The sequence below is a fragment of the Gekko japonicus genome, unplaced genomic scaffold (assembly GCF_001447785.1).
Source record: "Gekko japonicus isolate JY-2015 unplaced genomic scaffold, Gekko_japonicus_V1.1 scaffold445, whole genome shotgun sequence".
Lineage (NCBI taxonomy): Eukaryota > Metazoa > Chordata > Lepidosauria > Squamata > Gekkonidae > Gekko > Gekko japonicus.
In genome coordinates this window covers 1,012,146-1,030,706 of record NW_015169184.1, presented here as the reverse complement: position 1 = coordinate 1,030,706, position 18,561 = coordinate 1,012,146, and the positions used below count along the sequence as shown (strand labels likewise).

At 41.9% G+C, this 18,561-nt stretch overlaps 1 protein-coding gene across 4 annotated transcripts in view; it reads left to right on the top strand.

The window, feature by feature from the left end:
• Window positions 1-18,561, top strand: part of LOC107114614 (sodium channel protein type 2 subunit alpha-like) — an 82,112-nt gene that overhangs the window by 55,152 nt on the left and 8,399 nt on the right. For 3 of the 4 annotated variants that reach the window (XM_015416153.1, XM_015416155.1, XM_015416154.1), the window contains 4 exons: window positions 497-619; window positions 6,194-6,472; window positions 11,416-11,469; window positions 17,968-18,109. In XM_015416153.1, coding sequence (XP_015271639.1) covers window positions 497-619; window positions 6,194-6,472; window positions 11,416-11,469; window positions 17,968-18,109 — 598 coding nt within the window. The remainder of the gene's footprint in view (window positions 1-496; window positions 620-6,193; window positions 6,473-11,415; window positions 11,470-17,967; window positions 18,110-18,561) is intronic. The other variant, XM_015416152.1, reaches the window with a different exon arrangement.

Genomic DNA, 18,561 nt, shown 5'->3' with positions numbered 1-18,561 from the left:
TTCTTCAGTGGAACAGGCTTCCTCAGGAAGTGGTGGGCTCTCCTTCTTTGGAGGTTTTCAAACAAAGGCTGGATTCTACGAATTTAGGCAGATCATGAGAGGGAGGGCAGGAAAGGTTGCCTCAGTTCTTAGATTATCTTCCCAACTTATTTTGTATTTTGCTTCAGTCAGGGACTATGTAATTAGTTCCAGTATTTAATTTATGGTGACAGACAATATGAAACTTGGAATTTTGGGGTACAATTTACTGGGAACCTCTCCTGTGCAGTAACATTAATCTGAGTCAGCATGGTGCAAATTCTCTTCTGGATGGTATTCGGAATCTAGGTGATATTTGTTAATTTTTCTAAACTGCTACATGTTGTTTTTGTGTTTTTATAAGGGGGCATTTCCATAAGGAATGGCAGATTATAAGTGTTTCTAGCAAACAGATAAAAGTTAATTTTATACCATTTCCCTCAGTTATATAACCATAATCATTCTTGTTTTTGAGTAGGTGTCCGTAGTGAGTCTAGCAGCTAATGCTCTGGGTTATGCTGACGTTGGACCCATTAAATCACTTCGGACGCTAAGAGCGTTGAGGCCCCTGAGAGCCTTATCACGATTTGAAGGAATGAGGGTAAGTGAAACAAAATTATATTTTTTAAAAATTGAATGCCCCTTTAGTGAAAAGGGAGGTTTATAAGGATTTGATGTTTAGAGGTACTTGTTCTTGTCATGCTCAGTCCTTATAAGCCTGGTAGAAAAGTGCAGAGGATCATGATGTAATGGCACAAACCCACACAGTAAGAAATTTTAGACATTATTGGGTAAATATAACATGATATGGGTTATTGAATTTGCCATGATTACATGGAGATCATTCCCAGAAGGAAAGCAGTTATCATTAAATTGATTTTGTTATTGTCAATCAATGCTATGATTCTAAAATTGCTCTGCATAGATTATCCCTTTATAGAAATGAGACTGGTGGCTGTGGTCTACATAAAAATGACCCAAGGTTGCTGCACAGAAATAAGACGTTGCCCGCCATTCTTGTGGCCCCAGCACCAAGGGGAAGGTGTGTGAGGGGGTGCCGGAGGGCGGAAAGGGGGGGGTCCATATCAATGCTCCCTCTAAGCTGTGGAGCCTTGTGAGCAAAAATTCTACTTTGTGAGCTACTGTCATTGAAGTTGTAAATGAGCGATTTGGCTACTGCAAAAATTAGTTTGCTCTGGAGCCATCTTTCCTGAGTGAAGACAAAAACGTGTGAGCCAGAGGCTAAAAAACTGTGAGCTAGCTCACACTAACTCAGCTTAGAGGGAACATTGGTCCATATTCCTGTGCACCATTAAACCTTTTTATGAGCCAGGTTTGAATAACACACACACACAAACCTGACTTGGAATAAATTGGTCACGGCTTTATTGGTTACAGCTGTAAGAAGCCTTGGCACAGCATGGGGAACCAGATCCTGGACATTGACTGACTTGCCAGCCAGTCCGTGATCTCCTGTCATGAGAACCATGGGATGACAGGTTGCTGGGTCCCAAAAGTACAACCACCACTAAGTAGTCTTCCCTGTCACCCGGTTGTGAGGGTAGCCCCAGCCGCTGCCAAGGAGCAGAGCATGCTCCTTGAATGCCTCACCCCATGATTCCTTAAGGGGATCCTCATACTCAGGGAAATGGGCACACAGGCCAGCTTTCCTGAGAGTGGATCCAGCCCCATGCTGATACTGCCCATGTTGTGACAGGTATGAAAATGAACTGAAGCATAAACCCCGCATGCGATCCCCTACTGACAGAGGTAACAAGAAAAAAGGGGAGGGTGGGAGGGCAAAAACCTATGTGGCAAAGAGGATGACCCGATAGCTCCATTGGCTGCCCCGAACCCTTCGCCCTCTCTGGTCCCAGGATAGGCCTAGCAGCGGGCCAGGGTGGGACTCAGCTTCTGCACTTGCTGCCCCCTCCGCACTCCCTGCCTTGCCAGCAAGAGCTGCCACAGCCACCATCAGCCTCCTTGCCCTCCCCAACCCTCCCCACAGGGCCACAAACAGGATCCACAGTAAATCCGTGTCCTGGCATCTCTAGGTGTGCTACTCACATGCACATTATCACCAGGCCAACTTACCTTGTTCAACTCCATGTGAGGCAAACTCCTGATTGGATCACTTTGGTGGTTGTTTTCAAAGTTCATCTTGAGCAATTTTGTACCTAAACAATAGCTACTTGGCCAGGTTGTTGCAGTTTATGGCTGCTTTTGCCCAGTGTGACAATGAATTTTTTTTTGGTTGGTTAATAAATGAAACATATATCCCCGTGAGTCATTTGACTTGCGTTGTGAAAAAGAGAATCACTTGGCATTTCTCTCTTCTTTGAGCCTGCATACAGATACATCCTTTTAAATTACTCCTATCAGCTAGATTACGTTGTCTGCTGTTTGCACCTGTGCAGTCATCAGCATCTGTTTGGGAAGTAACCACAAGAAATGATTGCAAGAGTAGCTGGGTTTATGAAAGAACATGGAGACATTAGTAGTAAGATTCAAATAGAAAAACCCCTCAAATGTGTTCTTTAAACTATGAGCCTTTTGAAATTGGAGGTGATGGCAGACAACTGTAGGTACTTGCTGTGAAAAAGCACTTAATATTGTGAGCAAGCTGCATGCCCCAGGAACATCTAGATTAGACAACTGGTATGCTCTGTATGAGGCTGCATGTGAAGACTGCCAAGAAGCTTCAGATGCTACAGAATGCTGTGGCCAGAATGTTTCCTGCGGTGGGTCATAGGGTCCATATCAATCCAAGCTTGTACCTTCTACATTGGTTCCCACTTTGCTTCTAGGCCCAATTCAAGGTGCTAGTGATGACGTTTAAAGCTCTGTACTCTGACGGAGTGAGCTCCCGTCTCTAGTTCCAGCTCCTGCCAACCTAGCAGTTCGAAAGCAAGAAATTGCAAGTAGATGAATAGGTACCACTTCAGTGGGAAGGTAACAGCGTTCCGTGCGCCTTGGTGTTTAGTCATGCCGGCCACATGACCACGGAAATGTCTTCGGACAGCGCTGGCTCTTCGGCTTTGAAACGGAGATGAGCACCGCAGCCCTAGAGTTGGACTCGACTGGTTTTCAAGCAAGGGAACCTTCACCTTTTTACAGCTTGGGACCAGCGTATCTTAAGGACCGCCTACTCCCTTATGAACCTACCTGACATCTTTGGTTATCTTCAGAGGCCCTTCTTCTGATATCAGCACCATCTGAGCCTGGATGGCAACCTGAGAAAGGGTCTTCTTGGTCATGGCACCTAAACTTTGGAATTCCTTCCTCAAAGAGAGCCAGTTTGGTGTAGTGGTTAGGAGCGTGGACTCTAATCTGGGAGAACCGGGTTTGGTTCCCCACTCCTCCACATGTAGCTGCTGGGTGACCTTGGGTCAGTTACAAGTTCTCTCAGAGCTGTTCTCAAAAGAGCTGTTCCTGAAAGATCTCTCTTAGCCCCACCTACCTCACAGGGTGTCTGTTGTGGGGAGGGGAAGGGAAAGGAGATTGTAAGCCGCTCTGAGACTCCTTCGAGTAGTGAAGGGTGGGGTATAAATCCAATCTCTTCTTCTTCTTCTCCCTTATTGTTGTCTTCCACCAGCAGGTTTTTGGTTTTGTGTGGTATCCCCTCACTAATTCTTATTAACTCTCCTCCCTGCTTGTGTGCTTATTTGTGTTTATATGTTTATTTTAAAAATGCTGTTTTAATGTTTGTAGCACTTGGGGGTCCTGAGTGACGCTGAAAGGTGGCATCAAAAAGTTTTAGATAAATGAAATAAATAAATAATAATTCAAATGGACACACCTGAATAGCAATCCAGACGGACTGCTCAGTGCTTACAACTGCTGAGCAGGACATGAACCAAACGGGTGGGTGATTGAGGTGCACCTCATTGTCTTCCACTATCTCCCGTACTTTAGGAAATGGTTTCAAAGTGTTTGGCTAGCCATTGTGTACTCCATGTGAGAGCTCTGGTTGTTGTGAAGTCTGAACTCTCCCTCTTCAACAAGCAGAGAAAGCTGAAGGGGGGAGGAATCACACAAGGCAGTGAAGGAAGAGCCCCTGCCTATCTTTCTCTGTGTGCTGTTCGTCTCCCGCATTGGTGTCTTTGCAGGTGCTTTATTTGCTCCTGCACCCTCCCAGGGAAAATTAGTTGCTGAGAAAAGAGATTATGGAAGATAAATTGTACATAAAGAAGACAGAGATTCGTCCTTCACTGAGTGATTTCTGTCCCCTTCAGCTTTCTTTGTCTGTTGGCGGAAGGGGCTTCAGGATTCTTCAGTGCTTTCACATGGTGACATAGGCCCATTTCTACATTGTTGAATGTACCATGTAGGGAGAATAAACCATCCATCCTATAGCAGAGTTGAAGGTCAGGGTTTAGATTCGAAGCCTGATTATCTAGGAGTATATTGGTCTTTGTAGTAACTATGGATTAAACATGATCCTATTCCATTCCTTCTCGTTATCTCAACCATACACTCTTACCTTTAAATTTCCCTGGCCCACCTTAGAGTTATGCCTCCCCATGAAGGACTTTATCTATGTTAGGTCATTCACAATACTGCTGAAATTGTCCTTGTCACAAATACATTATTAGAACCCTAATAACAGCCTCCTTGCACCACAGTCAATACCTCCAACACATTTACATCTTACCTTACCTTGAGTTTTCCCAATATTTTACACCCCCTTCATCCTTAGACAAACTATGCTTTTTAAAATCAAGAATATATGTTTGTGTGTGTGTGTGTGTATACACACACACAAACACCAGTATGGCTCACATTTTATATTTCCACTGTGTTCCATCATTTTGGGATAGTCAAGACTATCATTGTGGTTTGTATTACAATAATGCAGCTATGAGGACTAGAGCAGACTTTTCTGTTTTTAGTTTTTCCCCCCATTCAAATATATACAAAACCTGAAAGCAGCAGATACCATTTTAGAAGAGGCATTCCCTCTGCAATCTCACCTCAGAAATAATGCCTCTTCTAAGATTATGCCTGCAGTGGCATACACATTGTCATCATACAAGGCGAGCAGTCCAATAGTGCTATATTAGAAGAGGCATTACATTTCAGCCTCTTCCAAGATGGCACCCAGTGATGGAGGAACACCCCCTCATCTCAATTTAGCATTTGTTCATCATTTGTGATTGTCTTTGGTGAATGTTCAAGGAAATATCAGGATGGTTGTAAAGTTATGACATGTGATATAAAGTACAGTATGCTTTATGTGAATTATATTCCAGTATGCTTTATGTGAATGTGCAGTATGCTTTATGTGAATTATATTCCAAATTACATTCTGAACTAGGGTTGCCAAGTCGTTGCAGTCGCCGCAGCGGGGGACTCCCGGGCGGTGACTAGAGCGCACACACGTCACCCAGAAGTGACGTTAGGATGCCAGGCATGCTGGGGGCGGGGCCACGACCCTCGGAAGGAAAACCATAGAGTTTTCCCTCCGATGGTCGTGGCCCCGCCCCCAGCGTGCTCGGCGTCCTAACGTCACTTCCTGGTGACGCGCACGTCGGGGCGGGGTTCCCCCCGGGGCCCGATCCGCCACCGGTGGGGAACGGGCCTCTGGGGCAGGGGTTTCCCCGCCCCCCGGGGGACTTGGCAGCCCTATTCTGAACTTCCCCACCATCACTGTCTGCTACCTGCTAAAGCTTTGTCATGGAACAGATCCAGTTCACCATTGTTCCAAAAGTCACCTCCAGTCACCTGATGCAAATAGTCCTGGGATGCCACTGGTGTGTGTATCCTCATTGCCCTTAGACCAGTAATGTCATCATCTGTCTCTTAGAGGGACAATTGGCAGTGGTAATAAAAGGTGGGCGACCTCCCTCTACAAAGACCCTTGTTCTCTTTAACTGTGAACAGCTAGACGTTGAGGCAATGTGGTCCTCTTGTTTTTAAAACAAAACTGTTCATTGTTGAAAGGTGTCTTATTCATAACTTGTTTTTATTTACACAGAGATGTGTTCACTTTGAATCAATGGCTTGATTGCTCAGTTAAATTAATACAGTAGTTTATTTAATCAGAAGACTGTCCTGAGAACTAATAAGTTTATGATGAGACTACAGAGAAGTGTTTTTTTGAAACAAAATTTTTGACAAGCTCGTACAATCTTTTTACGCTGCCTTTATTCACTTCATCTATTTTTTTCATTAGGTGGTTGTGAATGCCCTCGTAGGAGCCATACCGTCTATTATGAATGTGCTTCTTGTTTGTCTGATATTCTGGCTAATTTTCAGTATCATGGGTGTAAATCTGTTTGCTGGCAAATTTTACCATTGTATTAATACCACAACTGGAAAACGCATCGATGATGGATCTGTTAAGTACAAAAATGAATGTGAACATTTTAACATTACTAACAGTAGAAGATGGGTAAATGTGAAAGTAAACTTTGATAATGTTGGAATTGGATATCTTTCACTACTACAAGTGGTAAGTAACCACTGATTTGATTTTCGCAATAACTTTTCCTTTACTTTTTTTTTTGTATGTGTGGTTTGGTGTTTTTTTTTTAAATCGAAACTGCATTGGACAATAAATAATATTTATGCCTTCATTTTATTACTACATTTACACACAAATAACACAAATTCTCCAGTGATTCCAGGGGTGGAGCAATTTGATCTGCTGGAAAAGCATCTCTTTTGGTCACAAGTATTAGGCTCTTCTCAGCCCCAGAGAGAGGTTCCCCCAGTAACCTCCAGTCCAGCCTTTTCTGGCTAGCAGACAGCAGATCATAGGTCCTGGCTCTTACTAGAACAAGATTTTTTTAAACACAGACCTTAGGGAGACCTCTTCTGGTTGGCAGCAGCCTGTTTCTTCAAATAGCACTATGGAGGCTTCATTGGTCCCAGCTAAAGGCCTCACAAAGTCCAAGAGGCGTGAATGTCAAAGTGCTCAGAGATGAAAACCTCACAGGAGCATCTTCTCCTTTCCACTCTGGCTGGGAAGATTAACATACTAAATGCTTCCAGGGGAAGGCCTCACACAAGCCTGCTTCCTTCCGTGTTCTGACTGGGAGTTTGCAGTGGCAAAATGCTCACAGATGAAGGCTTCCTTCTCTACTCCTTGCTGTGGATGGGAAATTTGAATGACCGTGGATGAAAACCTTGAAAAAATAGGCTTCCCTCCCTACTCCCCCCTAAGTTTGAGTGACATATCATTTGTGGATGCAGGCCTCACAAAGGGGCACTCAATTTCTTGTTCTGGCCAGGAGTTTTGAATGACAAAATGCTCCTAGATTATTGTCTCAACAGTTAGGGTCCTCAGGGGGTCTCCATCCAGTTGATGGACTCTTCTCTACAGCCAGCTCCTCTTGGGCTAAGTGCTCTGTCTTCAGTAAAGCCTTGGACTCCTATGAAAACATGGCTTGATAGTTTGCAAATGAATCCAGCTTCCTCATCTGGCCTCCCTTAGAAAAAAAGGCTTGTGGGGTCTACGATCATTCCCTTTTTGGTGGATTACTAAAACGAACAGTCAGCTCTGTACAAGTTCTATAAAGCACACACAGTCTTCTGTGATGTTCCATTCCTAGGAAGTCAAGGAAAAACCTGCATAGTGCCCTAGTCATCAAGGGAGGAGGTAGTTCAGTGACAGGGCTTCATCCTTGTATGCAGAAGGTACCTGGTTCAGTACCTAAAATCTACTGCTGTAGCAGTAGGGGATGTGAACAAATGCTTCCTAAGTCTCTAGACAGCTTCTGCTAATTGAACAGAATTGGCCTAGATAGCCTTATGATCTGACTCTTGGGCTGTCAGTTACATCAGTTGCCACTTCAGAACTCTGACTGGGGAGGTATGTTTAGGGAGAGTTGATTCAGGGAACTTGGGGACGTTCTTAATCCAGGATGAGTGCCCATCACATGGACCTCAATGTGATCAGGCTGGGGCTTCTTGCCTTCAGGGGTTCCAGAATACTGCGATTCTTACAGTACTACATCAGCTAACCGTGGGTTAGTCATGACGGCATGCATAGCAGGAGTGATGGATGCTTCAGGAGTTGCCTTATACGGAATGGCACAGTTGCCTCATTCTGGAGTTTTCAGAGTAATCTGCACACATTTCTTAGTGATAATACTGATTTGCTTATATGCTTGGACCTAGCAGCAGGTTGTGGGCCTATATTCTAGGGTCCTGTTTCTGGATGGTGAGATATTGATCTGCTAACAGACTAGTGACCAGGAAGTCTCTTTTCCTGAACACATGCAGATCATCCAAAGGAGAAATGTCTTCTGCCTACACCTTAGTGGCTTTGACTACAACTTCTAGTACCTTCTCAGTGGTCCTGCTTGACTGCATTGTTTTGATTCAAGTGGAGTCATGTGTAGAGGAAAGTGCTTTCTCTTCAACCTTATCGTGTATCTATAATGGTTGCCAGTTCAATGGTGACCAGCTTCTAGGTTTTCTCATGTTGGTCCTTGAGGCACTCATAGTCTTTCACAATAGAGTTGGTAACAGGACAGACAGGAAGCAGGTGTTCCTGACAAGGTGTGTGGCTAGAGTAATAGTTCTGTACAGTTTGTAGTTGTTACAGTCTGCCCATCTGACTGTAACAAAAAGTCTGTATGGGAGTGTTTCTTCAGTCTACCCATCTGACTGTAACAAAAAGTCTGTATCCCAGTATCACTGGTATACTGGTGGTAGTTGGTTTGAAAGTCTTTATGAGAGGGTTACTTATTTTTTCTACCCCATGCAGGTTTTCCTTTTGGGACAAAGAGTCTCTTTGTACCCTTCTGTGATATGTAGGTTTCCAATATGAAGCAGACATGCCCTTTCTCAAAGACATAGTATTTGCATGCAATGTTTGTAGAACTTTATACTTTGTCAGTATTCAAGGGTCTAGCTTTTCACCATTATGACAGTAGCTGTTGGGACTGATACAGTCTTTAAAGTAGTAAAGGAAATTGTATTACCTTCCCCCTCTCTTTGGATGGCCCAGGCTTGCCCAGTCTTGTCAGATCTCAGAAGCTAAGTGGGGCCAGCCCTGGTGAGTATTTGGATGGGAAGTCCATGGTCACTACACAGAGGTAGGCAATGGCAAACCACCTCTGAACATCTCTTGCCTTGAAAGCCCCATGAGGGTTCACTATAAGTCAGCTATGACTTGACAGCACTTTCCACTCCATCTTACCCAGCTCTCCTGAAGGAATGAGGTTAAGATTTGACTAGGTATTAAAATGGTCCTTTGTCCCTGTGTCTAGATCAAAGAACACTGGGTCACTGCTCGTATCTTCTAGCATTTCTTCCTGAGGGCATGGTGGTACTCCTGTCAAGATGGTGGATGACAGGGGATACAGACATGTGTTTTCTGGCCAAGGGCTTGGACATCCCAGAGAGAATTAATTTCTCCCTACAGGGTTTAGCTTCCTCAGAGGCATACAGGTCTCCTCCTTCAAAGCTGTAACTTGGAAATCAGTTCATGCATTCACCTTAAACTGTTTTTGGCAGGAATGTGCTGAAACAGGATTGTAGTTCAGATGATATATGGTCCCATTCTGAGATTAACTGCTGCACTACATCCCAACAGTAAAGACTGCACCACCTCTGGAACTATCAGAAAAAGGAAAATTTGTTCATTTATCAAGAATTTCCATTCTCAGTGGTTCCATGGTGGGGCAGTCTCCCCACTTATTTTTGAGGCCGAAGTACCTATGGTGAGGGTTAATAACCTTAGAGTGGCTTCTGCAGAGATGGTGTATATAGATATTTTTTCTCTACACTTTCTTGCTGCCCATGTGGAACACTTAAAGCTCTTGGGTAATTTGCTTAATATGTACAGTATTTTTTACTACTAGGGGCTTTCCCAGGTAGTCTGGGGATCATTAAGGTATGTTCCCCCCTCTCCCTCTCCCTGTGTGTGTGTGTGTGTGTATGTAGGTAATGCGGGGCCCATGGGGCCCGGCCTCCTAACATTTCTTCCAGGGCCCCAACCTGAGCCTTGGCTTCTCCTCCCCCTGAGCTTCACAGTAGCTACAAGCCTGTCGGTGAAACAGGGGCTGCATGGGATCACAGGTCTGATCTCACAAGACCATCTCCTGGTCAAACTTAAGAGTTTTTCTTCAAAGTTATGCAACCAGGGAGAGGTAAGTGACTCTCCCCATATTTGCAGAAGGAAGAGGCGATCCTACCTGCTGGGGGAGGGGTGTGTGCGTGTTGTGTGACTGACAAGCGGCCTCCAATGCCTGGAGTGGAGGGAGAAGAAAGAAGAAGCACAGGCAAGGGAGCCCCCTCCAGCCTGAGCCACTAATGGCAATGGCTCAGGGAAGGGAGATGGGATTGTCTGGAGGATAATTTATGTCTGATATCTCTCAGGCTCTTTGAGGAGTCTTTACCCTGTTCTTTCCCCATTTGACAGACTGGATTAGATAGGTATGTTTTTGGGCCACATTGATCCCTGGAATTAAATCCATAGTAAAGCACAGACAAAATCGTAGCTGCCACAGTCTACTTGGTTAAAAAAAAGTGGATGGCATTTGTGTATTAGAGTTAAATGTTTCTTTGATTTAGAGATTTGACAGGTGTATTGAGTGCTTCCTCTGTATATAGATGTTCCCTTTACTCATTGTGGCTAGTAATTATTGATGGACACCTCCTCCATGAATCGTCCTAACTAAGTCAAGGAAATGAAAAGAGCAAATTGTTCTGGTTTCTAATACTTACCCATGTGATGAAAATTAGTAATGACAGGGAGAACATTTTTTCATCACATCTAGTGTTTTTATGTACAAAAAGTGTCTCATATTGAGGATTGTTCAACTATAGCCTCCCCATCTGCAGTCTAAGGTGGTCCACTCCAGGAACAGTTTTTTAATATGGTCAAACATTTGTCTAGACCAGATTTAGTAAATGATCTGACTGCATGGATCAATGCAGAGTACATAGGATCCAATATTGTATCAAGTTGGGAGAGTAGGAATTTCCTTAGAAGCCATACAGAGTTAGCAGTAGCAACACAAGTCACTGCTTCCATTGTTGATCATGTTCTGTTCTTGGTTTATACTGCAGCTAACCCCTCTACAGGACTACAGAGCATTTACGTCACAAATAAATCTGAAACCTACTTGGAGGTATTCATTCGAGCAGCACAGGTTTTTTCTACTTAAACTTTTATTAAATTTCCTCCTAAGGTGCTATTTCTAAACAGAACTTCCTTAATACAACTACAGCCCTCATAAGTCACTGAACTACTCTGGTATGAGATCACCCTAGGACTATATCAGCCTGGAAAAAAAAGATAGGATTCAAACCACATATCAGACACAGATGTATGGTTTAACATAGTCTTCTGAATCTTCTGTAAGAGTGTAAAGTCAAAATTGGAAGATTTGTATAGTACTTTGTCATCATAGGTAATTTTAACATGTTCCCTCTTTACAGGCCACTTTTAAGGGATGGATGCCTATAATGTACGCTGCTGTTGATTCAAAAAAAGTAAGTACTATGTTACCTTTTTTTAAAAGATATTGAATTCTAAGGTGCTCATAATAATATTAATCCTCAAATTTACAGTGGCAGGATGCAAAGGCAATAAAAAGATGAAGCAATGAATATAGTTCTGCCTCTTCAACTAGAATTGCATTAGGTATTTTGAGTAAATGTTACTATTTAAATCAAATGAAAAGGTCTCCAGAACTCCTCCAGCTAAACAGATGTGGTGAATCTTGTTAAAGGGTTGGTATGTGAATAAAAGGTATGTTCTGTGGATATGGACAGAGGGACATTCCAGAGGAAGACCCTTTCCTCATGATTAAAAGGTAGGATGTTGTTCTAAGGTTGTACGCTCTCAACCTAAATGTCTCCTCAGCTCAGTCTCTTAAATATAACCTTTTCTTGTTTGTTTCCTCCCATTCCCGTTTCCCCTCTCTCTCCTTGGTCCCAGCTACAAAGATAGTTCACAACAGTTTCAAGAAACATAGCCTTGTAAGAAAGCCTCAGTTTCCTCTACTACCTGAGCATCTCTGCTACCTTGTCTTTTCCCAGCCTTTTCTGTACAGGTTCTAAAATCAGATGGGAATTCTCTGCAGAGGCTAAGATAGCTAATAATATTCTCACAAGTAGTCTCTGTTACCTTCCTAAAGATAGTTCTAGTATTCTTTATGTTCCCAAGGTGGACTGCTCTATCGAATGCAAAATTGTTAGTATTTATTTAAAACATTTTTATACCACCTTTCCTCCCAATCAGAGTCCCCAAGGTGGCACACACAAAAACATTTAAAAATTTGAACAATTACAAACAACATTTAAAATTATAAACTAATTCAGTTGAAACACAGAAACAAATAAATCATGGGGTAAAACAGGGATTCCCATTATTGGCCTCATTATTCAATATATCTGTTGAGCTGCTAGCAATAGCAATACGGAAATCTGATTTAGTAACTGGTCTAAAAATCCCGGTAAGTGTGCCACATGACAGAGTGAGCTCCCATCTCTAGTTCCAGCTCCTGCCAACCTAGCAGTTCGAAAGCAAGAAATTGCAAGTAGATAAATAGGTACCACTTCAGTGGGAAGGTAACAGCGTTCCGTGTGCCTTGGTGTTTAGTCATGCCGGCCACATGACCACGGAAATGTCTTCGGGCAGCGCTGGCTCTTTGGCTTTGAAATGGAGATGAGCACCGCAACCCTAGAGTCGGATTGGACTGGCTTTCGAGCAAGGGAACCTTTACCTTTACCTAAAACTAAATAATAAACATTATAAGATGTTGCTGTATGCAGTCAATATTGTGATTTTCCTGACTGATATTTTGAAGTATAACATTCTCTTAGATCTAATTCTTAGTTCTTTTTTAGAAGTATCAGGATATAGGTTAAATATAGATAAAACAGGGATGTTACCTTTTAATGGAGCTTTGTCAAACTTAAATCATTTAAACTGGTTAAGAAAAAATAAAAACTGGTGGACAAAATAATTACCTCTGTGGAAAAACTTTAATTTATCTGTCCGAGGACATACACAATCACAATATTATAATCCCTAAATTCACTTACCTTTTGATGAATACTCCCATAGTAATTGCTGATAAAACATTGAAGGAGTGGCAAAGATTGCTTAATGGGTTTATTTATAAAGTTAGGAGACCCAAGATGAAATGATCTATCTAAATGGTCTTTGTGAGGGTTAGGTATCCCAAATATTAAAGCATACCATGACGCAGCTAAATTAACATGGTTGTCAGCATGTATTAATGAGGAAATTCCTCATTGGTAATTGAGTAAAGTGTGATTAGAGTGCCACTTAGAACCTTTTTATGGGCCATTCCTACTCTTAGGAAGAGAATATATAAGAAGGGAAATGTAATTGTAGATACTCTGGTGAAGATTTGGGATAAATATAGGAAGAAGTTTTCTCCTGGGACTTTACCACCTGCTTCTGCTGATGGAGATTTGGATGTATTCCAAAATTAATCTTCTCTAGTTAAGTGAGAAAAATATACATTACACAGTTATTATGCTTTGATAGTCTTCGATTCTGTTATCCCATATGAAGAAGTGAAGAGAGAAAATAAGAGATTACTTGGCTTGAATATCTTCAAATGATGAATTTTCTTACGGATCCTATCTGTTAGATGAAATAAATTTGAAAGAATGATGACTCGGCACTCACATCATTTGCTTTCTAAGCTTTATGGATTGATTATCTCACAAGAATCAACAATGATCCCAAATTTTGTTTATAAGTGGAATCAGATTTTAGGATATGAGGTTGAAACAGAAGTCTGGGAATTTGCATGGTCTTTGGGGTCAACATTCACAGTTTGTTTGAATTTTAGAGAGGATTTATACTTATATCTGACCCCAAAGTTGATTGCCAAGATTTATAGTTCTTGTGCTGGTTGATGCTGGTATTGCATGGTGAGTCAGCTGACTTGATCTGTTTGGGGTGGCTCTGCACCAGACCAGTGTTCTGTTGGAGAAAAGTTGTTATTCTGATGAGTTTTGGTCTACGTAGAGAGGCAAAAATCAAGCCAGAAATTATACTACTAAACTATGGCACCTGGGTTTTGGCCACTGTGTGGCACAGACTGTTGGACTGGATGGGCCATTGGCCTGATCCAATATGGTATCTCTTATGTTATTATGGTGTTATGTTCTTACATCTCAACAATTCCAAAGAAATTACAAAATATAACTTTGAATTTAATAACAGTTGCTTGCTTGGTATTTGCACTGCACTGTAAATCAAAAGATAGTCCTGATATAAGCTCCTGGTTAGAAAAGGAGGACTATCTGATGATTAATTCACATCCTTTCAAAGGAATCAAAATACTGAAGAATTGAAATCCAAGTGCTTAAGGATTATTATTCATATTCAGTTCAAATTTTTTGAGTTACAGTGAATAGTTTGATAATCATGTATTTATGTTTGAAATTTATGTTTGTAAGTTTATGAGCAATCAATAAACACATACCAAACAATACCAGAGAGGGGCCAGTAACCATTATTTGGGTTATGCCCAAAAAATTTTAAAAAGACTTCACCCATTGGCCGTAGACACTGACAGAGGGAGACAGATGTGTCTCCCTGGGGAGGGTGTGCCAAAGTTTTGATGCCACAACCAAGAAAGCATTTCTTGGTTTGCCACCCATCTGGCCTCAGTTAGTAGTGTAACCAAAGCAGAGGCTCTGAAGATGACCAGAGTGAATGGATAGGATCATATGGTGGAAGGCAGTTCTTAAGGTATGTTGGTCCCAGGCCACACAGGGCTTTTAAGATAAAAAGCAGCACCTTCAATTGAGCCCAGAAGCAAATTGCAAGCCAGTGTAGATGGAACAAGACTAGAGTGATATGGTCCCTATGACCCACTTCAGTCAGCACTGTGGCTACAGCATTTTGTATCAACTGCAGCTTCCAGACAGTCTTCAAGGATAGCCCCACACAGAGCATATTACAGTAATGTTTTAGGACATACACCACAGTGACAATATCTTTTGTCCCTAGGTGGGGCCACAGCTGCCTCACCAGTCAAAGCTGGTGAAAGGCATCCCTGACCACCACTGCCACCTGTTTATCCAACAGGAGACTTGGATCCAGGAGCACCCCCAAGCTGCAAACCTGCTCCTTTAGGGAGAGTGCAACCCCACCATGAACAGGGGTTAACCCATTTCCTAGGTCAGACCTTCCTCCCACCAGTAGCACCACGGTTTTGTCAGGGTCATACCTTTTTCAGCTTGTTGTCCCTCATCTATTCCAAAACTGCCTTCAAGCACCTGTTCACAGTTTCCACAGCCTCTTTGGGATCTGCTGGTAGCGCAAGATGCAAGATATTAAAAAAGCCATGTGAATAACTAATAACCCATAAATGACTAGATTTAATAATGATATATTAATATAATATATAAATAACCTATAATGGCAACATGGTGCATAAATCAATACTTCATAAATACAACATATGGTAATGCAAGATGCAGCTGAGTGTCCAAAGGATGGTGATGAGCTCCCAAATATGCCCATTAACAGAAGGGAGGAAGCATCTTTGTAGAAGAAGGGAAGAGCAGCCTTCTTCTGAACTTCTGCCTTCGTATCTGATGTATCCATGGATACTTTCTGATGTTCTGCTAGGGCCCTTGCTGCAACTAGTTTGGCTTAGTGTTTGGTCAGTTTACAAGAAATCCAAGAACAAATTGGCCACTGCTTAGTTCAGACTTTGGGATGACTGCTTAGACCTCAGTCAAAAGACAAGGAAAAGTCTTGCCTTAACAGCTGACCAAGTAACAAAAGAAGATTTCAAAAGCTACTGCATTATTTTGTCCAGTTGACTTGCCTCTCCTTCACAAGCCCATTTTCCTTCTTCCTAAAATGGACAATGGAAGATACATGAGTAAATAGCATAGGCTCTGTTCCTCCCTTCTGTCGCTGCAGCGGTATCCCTTGTGGTGCTTCATTCACAGGCAGCCCCTCTTGAGGTCACTCATCCCAAAGTCATCCATACAGTGCTGGTAATTCATGTGGACACCCATACAAAATACAACTAGGTTGTGATGAATTCCAGAAAGTCAGTAATAGAGGCCAAAACCAAGCTTTCCGTTGTGTCTGACACATACTGTTTCCTATAGCCCCAAATCTCTTTGAATCATGAGTTCTAAGGCTACTTTGGTTAGGTAGATTAAGAACTGTATTAATTTGGTCCATCAAGCATCTGACAAGGAAACACCAAAGGTAATTGCTGCCTGTCCTGTCAGAAATTCTAGTATTTCTTTTGGGGACATTCTCCAATAAAAGAAATTTTGTAGGGCTGCCAGCTGAGAAAGTCCTAATTCCTTCACTAACCATTACAAAGGTAACTCTTTAGTTATTTGCAGATTTACCTGTGGCTGGAGAATCCTTTAAACAGATCTAAACCAGTAGTTGTACAGGTGGTCTGAGAATCAGTTTAGCTTTCCTCCAGCTTTTAAATGTTCTGCTTCCAGAATGTTCTTCTGTCTATATCTAATAATTATCATATGGCAGTGTGTATGGTATAGCCAGGAGAACCTAAGATTGTCTGGCAGGCAGAAGTTCTAGCTCTTTTAGCATTATGCACCACTAAGTGGCAAGATAGACTTATTTTTAAGATAAGAGATGTTTCAGAGGTGGTTTGCCATTGCCTGCCTCTGTGTCATGACCCTGGTATTCATTGGAGGTCACCCATCCACATTCTAGCCAAGGCTGTCCCTGCTTAGATTCCAAGATCTGATGAGATTCAGCTACCCTGGGCTATCTAGGTCAGGGATGGCTATATCTGAAAGAGAGAGAGAGAGAGAGTTTTTGTCCAACCCAAGAACTCTTATATCTGGGCATAGGCATAGTAACACTATACCCTCATTTAATTTAATTAGCTATGGGTTTCTAGATTGAATCTCTATCCAGTTATCTTGTTGAGTTCTTACTCTTTCCTAACACAATTCTATGTTTTAAACCTTTGTTACTTCATGATGAGAGTGTGGAGCCCCTCAGCTTGGTGTTAGGGCAGCTTAAATTTCCTGCCTGATGCCCAGGAAGGAAATTCACCAGGTGAGATGCTACCTCCTATTCATGCAAACCATCCATCCAGGATAGACTAAGGGAGACCAAATGAACAGCCTTGTGATTCAGAAGATTATAAGGAAGTATACAGACTTTTCTATGGGTAAATCTTTAAAGTGTCCCTGGTTTATGATTCTCTCAGGCTCAATCACCATTTTTGTTCATGAAGAGAGCTGAAATTAAACTCACTTTAGGTTGGTTTTGACGGATACAAAGGTTACTTTGTGGATTGTGTTGGGGTATCTTGTTTACTCCGTGTCTATTCTTGGATTTTACAGTCCTGTCTTCACCTCATATCCTGCTGATTGACTGTAATGCATTTTTGTTTTTCTTTGCTGTTCTGTTGCATTTCTCTCAATAAAAAAAATAGTGGCCTGGATTGGCCACAGAGTCTGAGGTTAAAAAAAAAAAGTGTCCCTGGTTTAATTGTCAATATAATCTGTGGTCAGCCAGATCCTTGCTACAACCATTTTAAAGCAGTTGTGAGAATAAAATTTCCCAGTGTTGATATCTAGTAGTTGAGACATTTTCATAGAATGTTTGGTTTGTATGAATGTCCCCCTCAGAATCCCTTCCTTTCCTTTCTCCAATAAAAGTTCCATGAAACAATGCCTTGAGCAGCTCTATTTCCCAAAAGACAAAAGGAATAAAAAAAATTAGCAACATCCAAGGTTATATTAGAATTTTGATCTGAGAGTAGAAAGGGCTAACCCTGCTTGGATTAAAATCCCTGAAATTCACCAGCCATGGTAGAATTCTACAATCTTGTGACAATTTTGTAAAGTAATCTTTTGCATGTGCATCTAGAAGCATCCTTGTATCGATGACTATGTGAGCCCCCACCAAGATGTTGGCCTCCGAACTACACAGCTATTCCCTGAAAATTCTTTGGTGTTGATATCTTGTCATGTCTTCTTTTATAGCTTGAAGAACAGCCAATCTATGAAGATAACCTTTTCATGTATCTTTACTTTGTCATCTTTATTATATTTGGTGCATTCTTCACCCTGAATCTTTTCATTGGTGTCATAATTGATAATTTCAACCAACAGAAAAAGAAGATAAGTGTTCCATTTATTTATGTCTGTACCACACAGAAACCATGTGTTAAGAGAAATTGCTTAAGTATCAGAGATGCAGAGGATCCAACAATGGATCATACTACAGGATTTGCAGGGCATTTTTCTGAGATTAAAGATTGTGGCATGTACCCTACCACTTCACTGAGTGAAGCCTTCATCTAGCCTAGGGAACCATCCTCCAGCTTAAATGGCACTTCCTCCAGCTGAAGAGCCACTTAAATTGGAGGAAGACTACCTAAATTAGGGTAAACATCTATAATCTTTCATTGATATCATTAACTGAATTCATACAATAAGATTTCACAGTTTACTGGAAAACAGAATATTACAGGTCCAGTGTCTATTTTATTACTTTATTTACATTTATAGTCCACCTTTCTCATTGAGACTCAAGGCTGATTGCACAACACAAGTCAGCACAATCAGTAAAACATC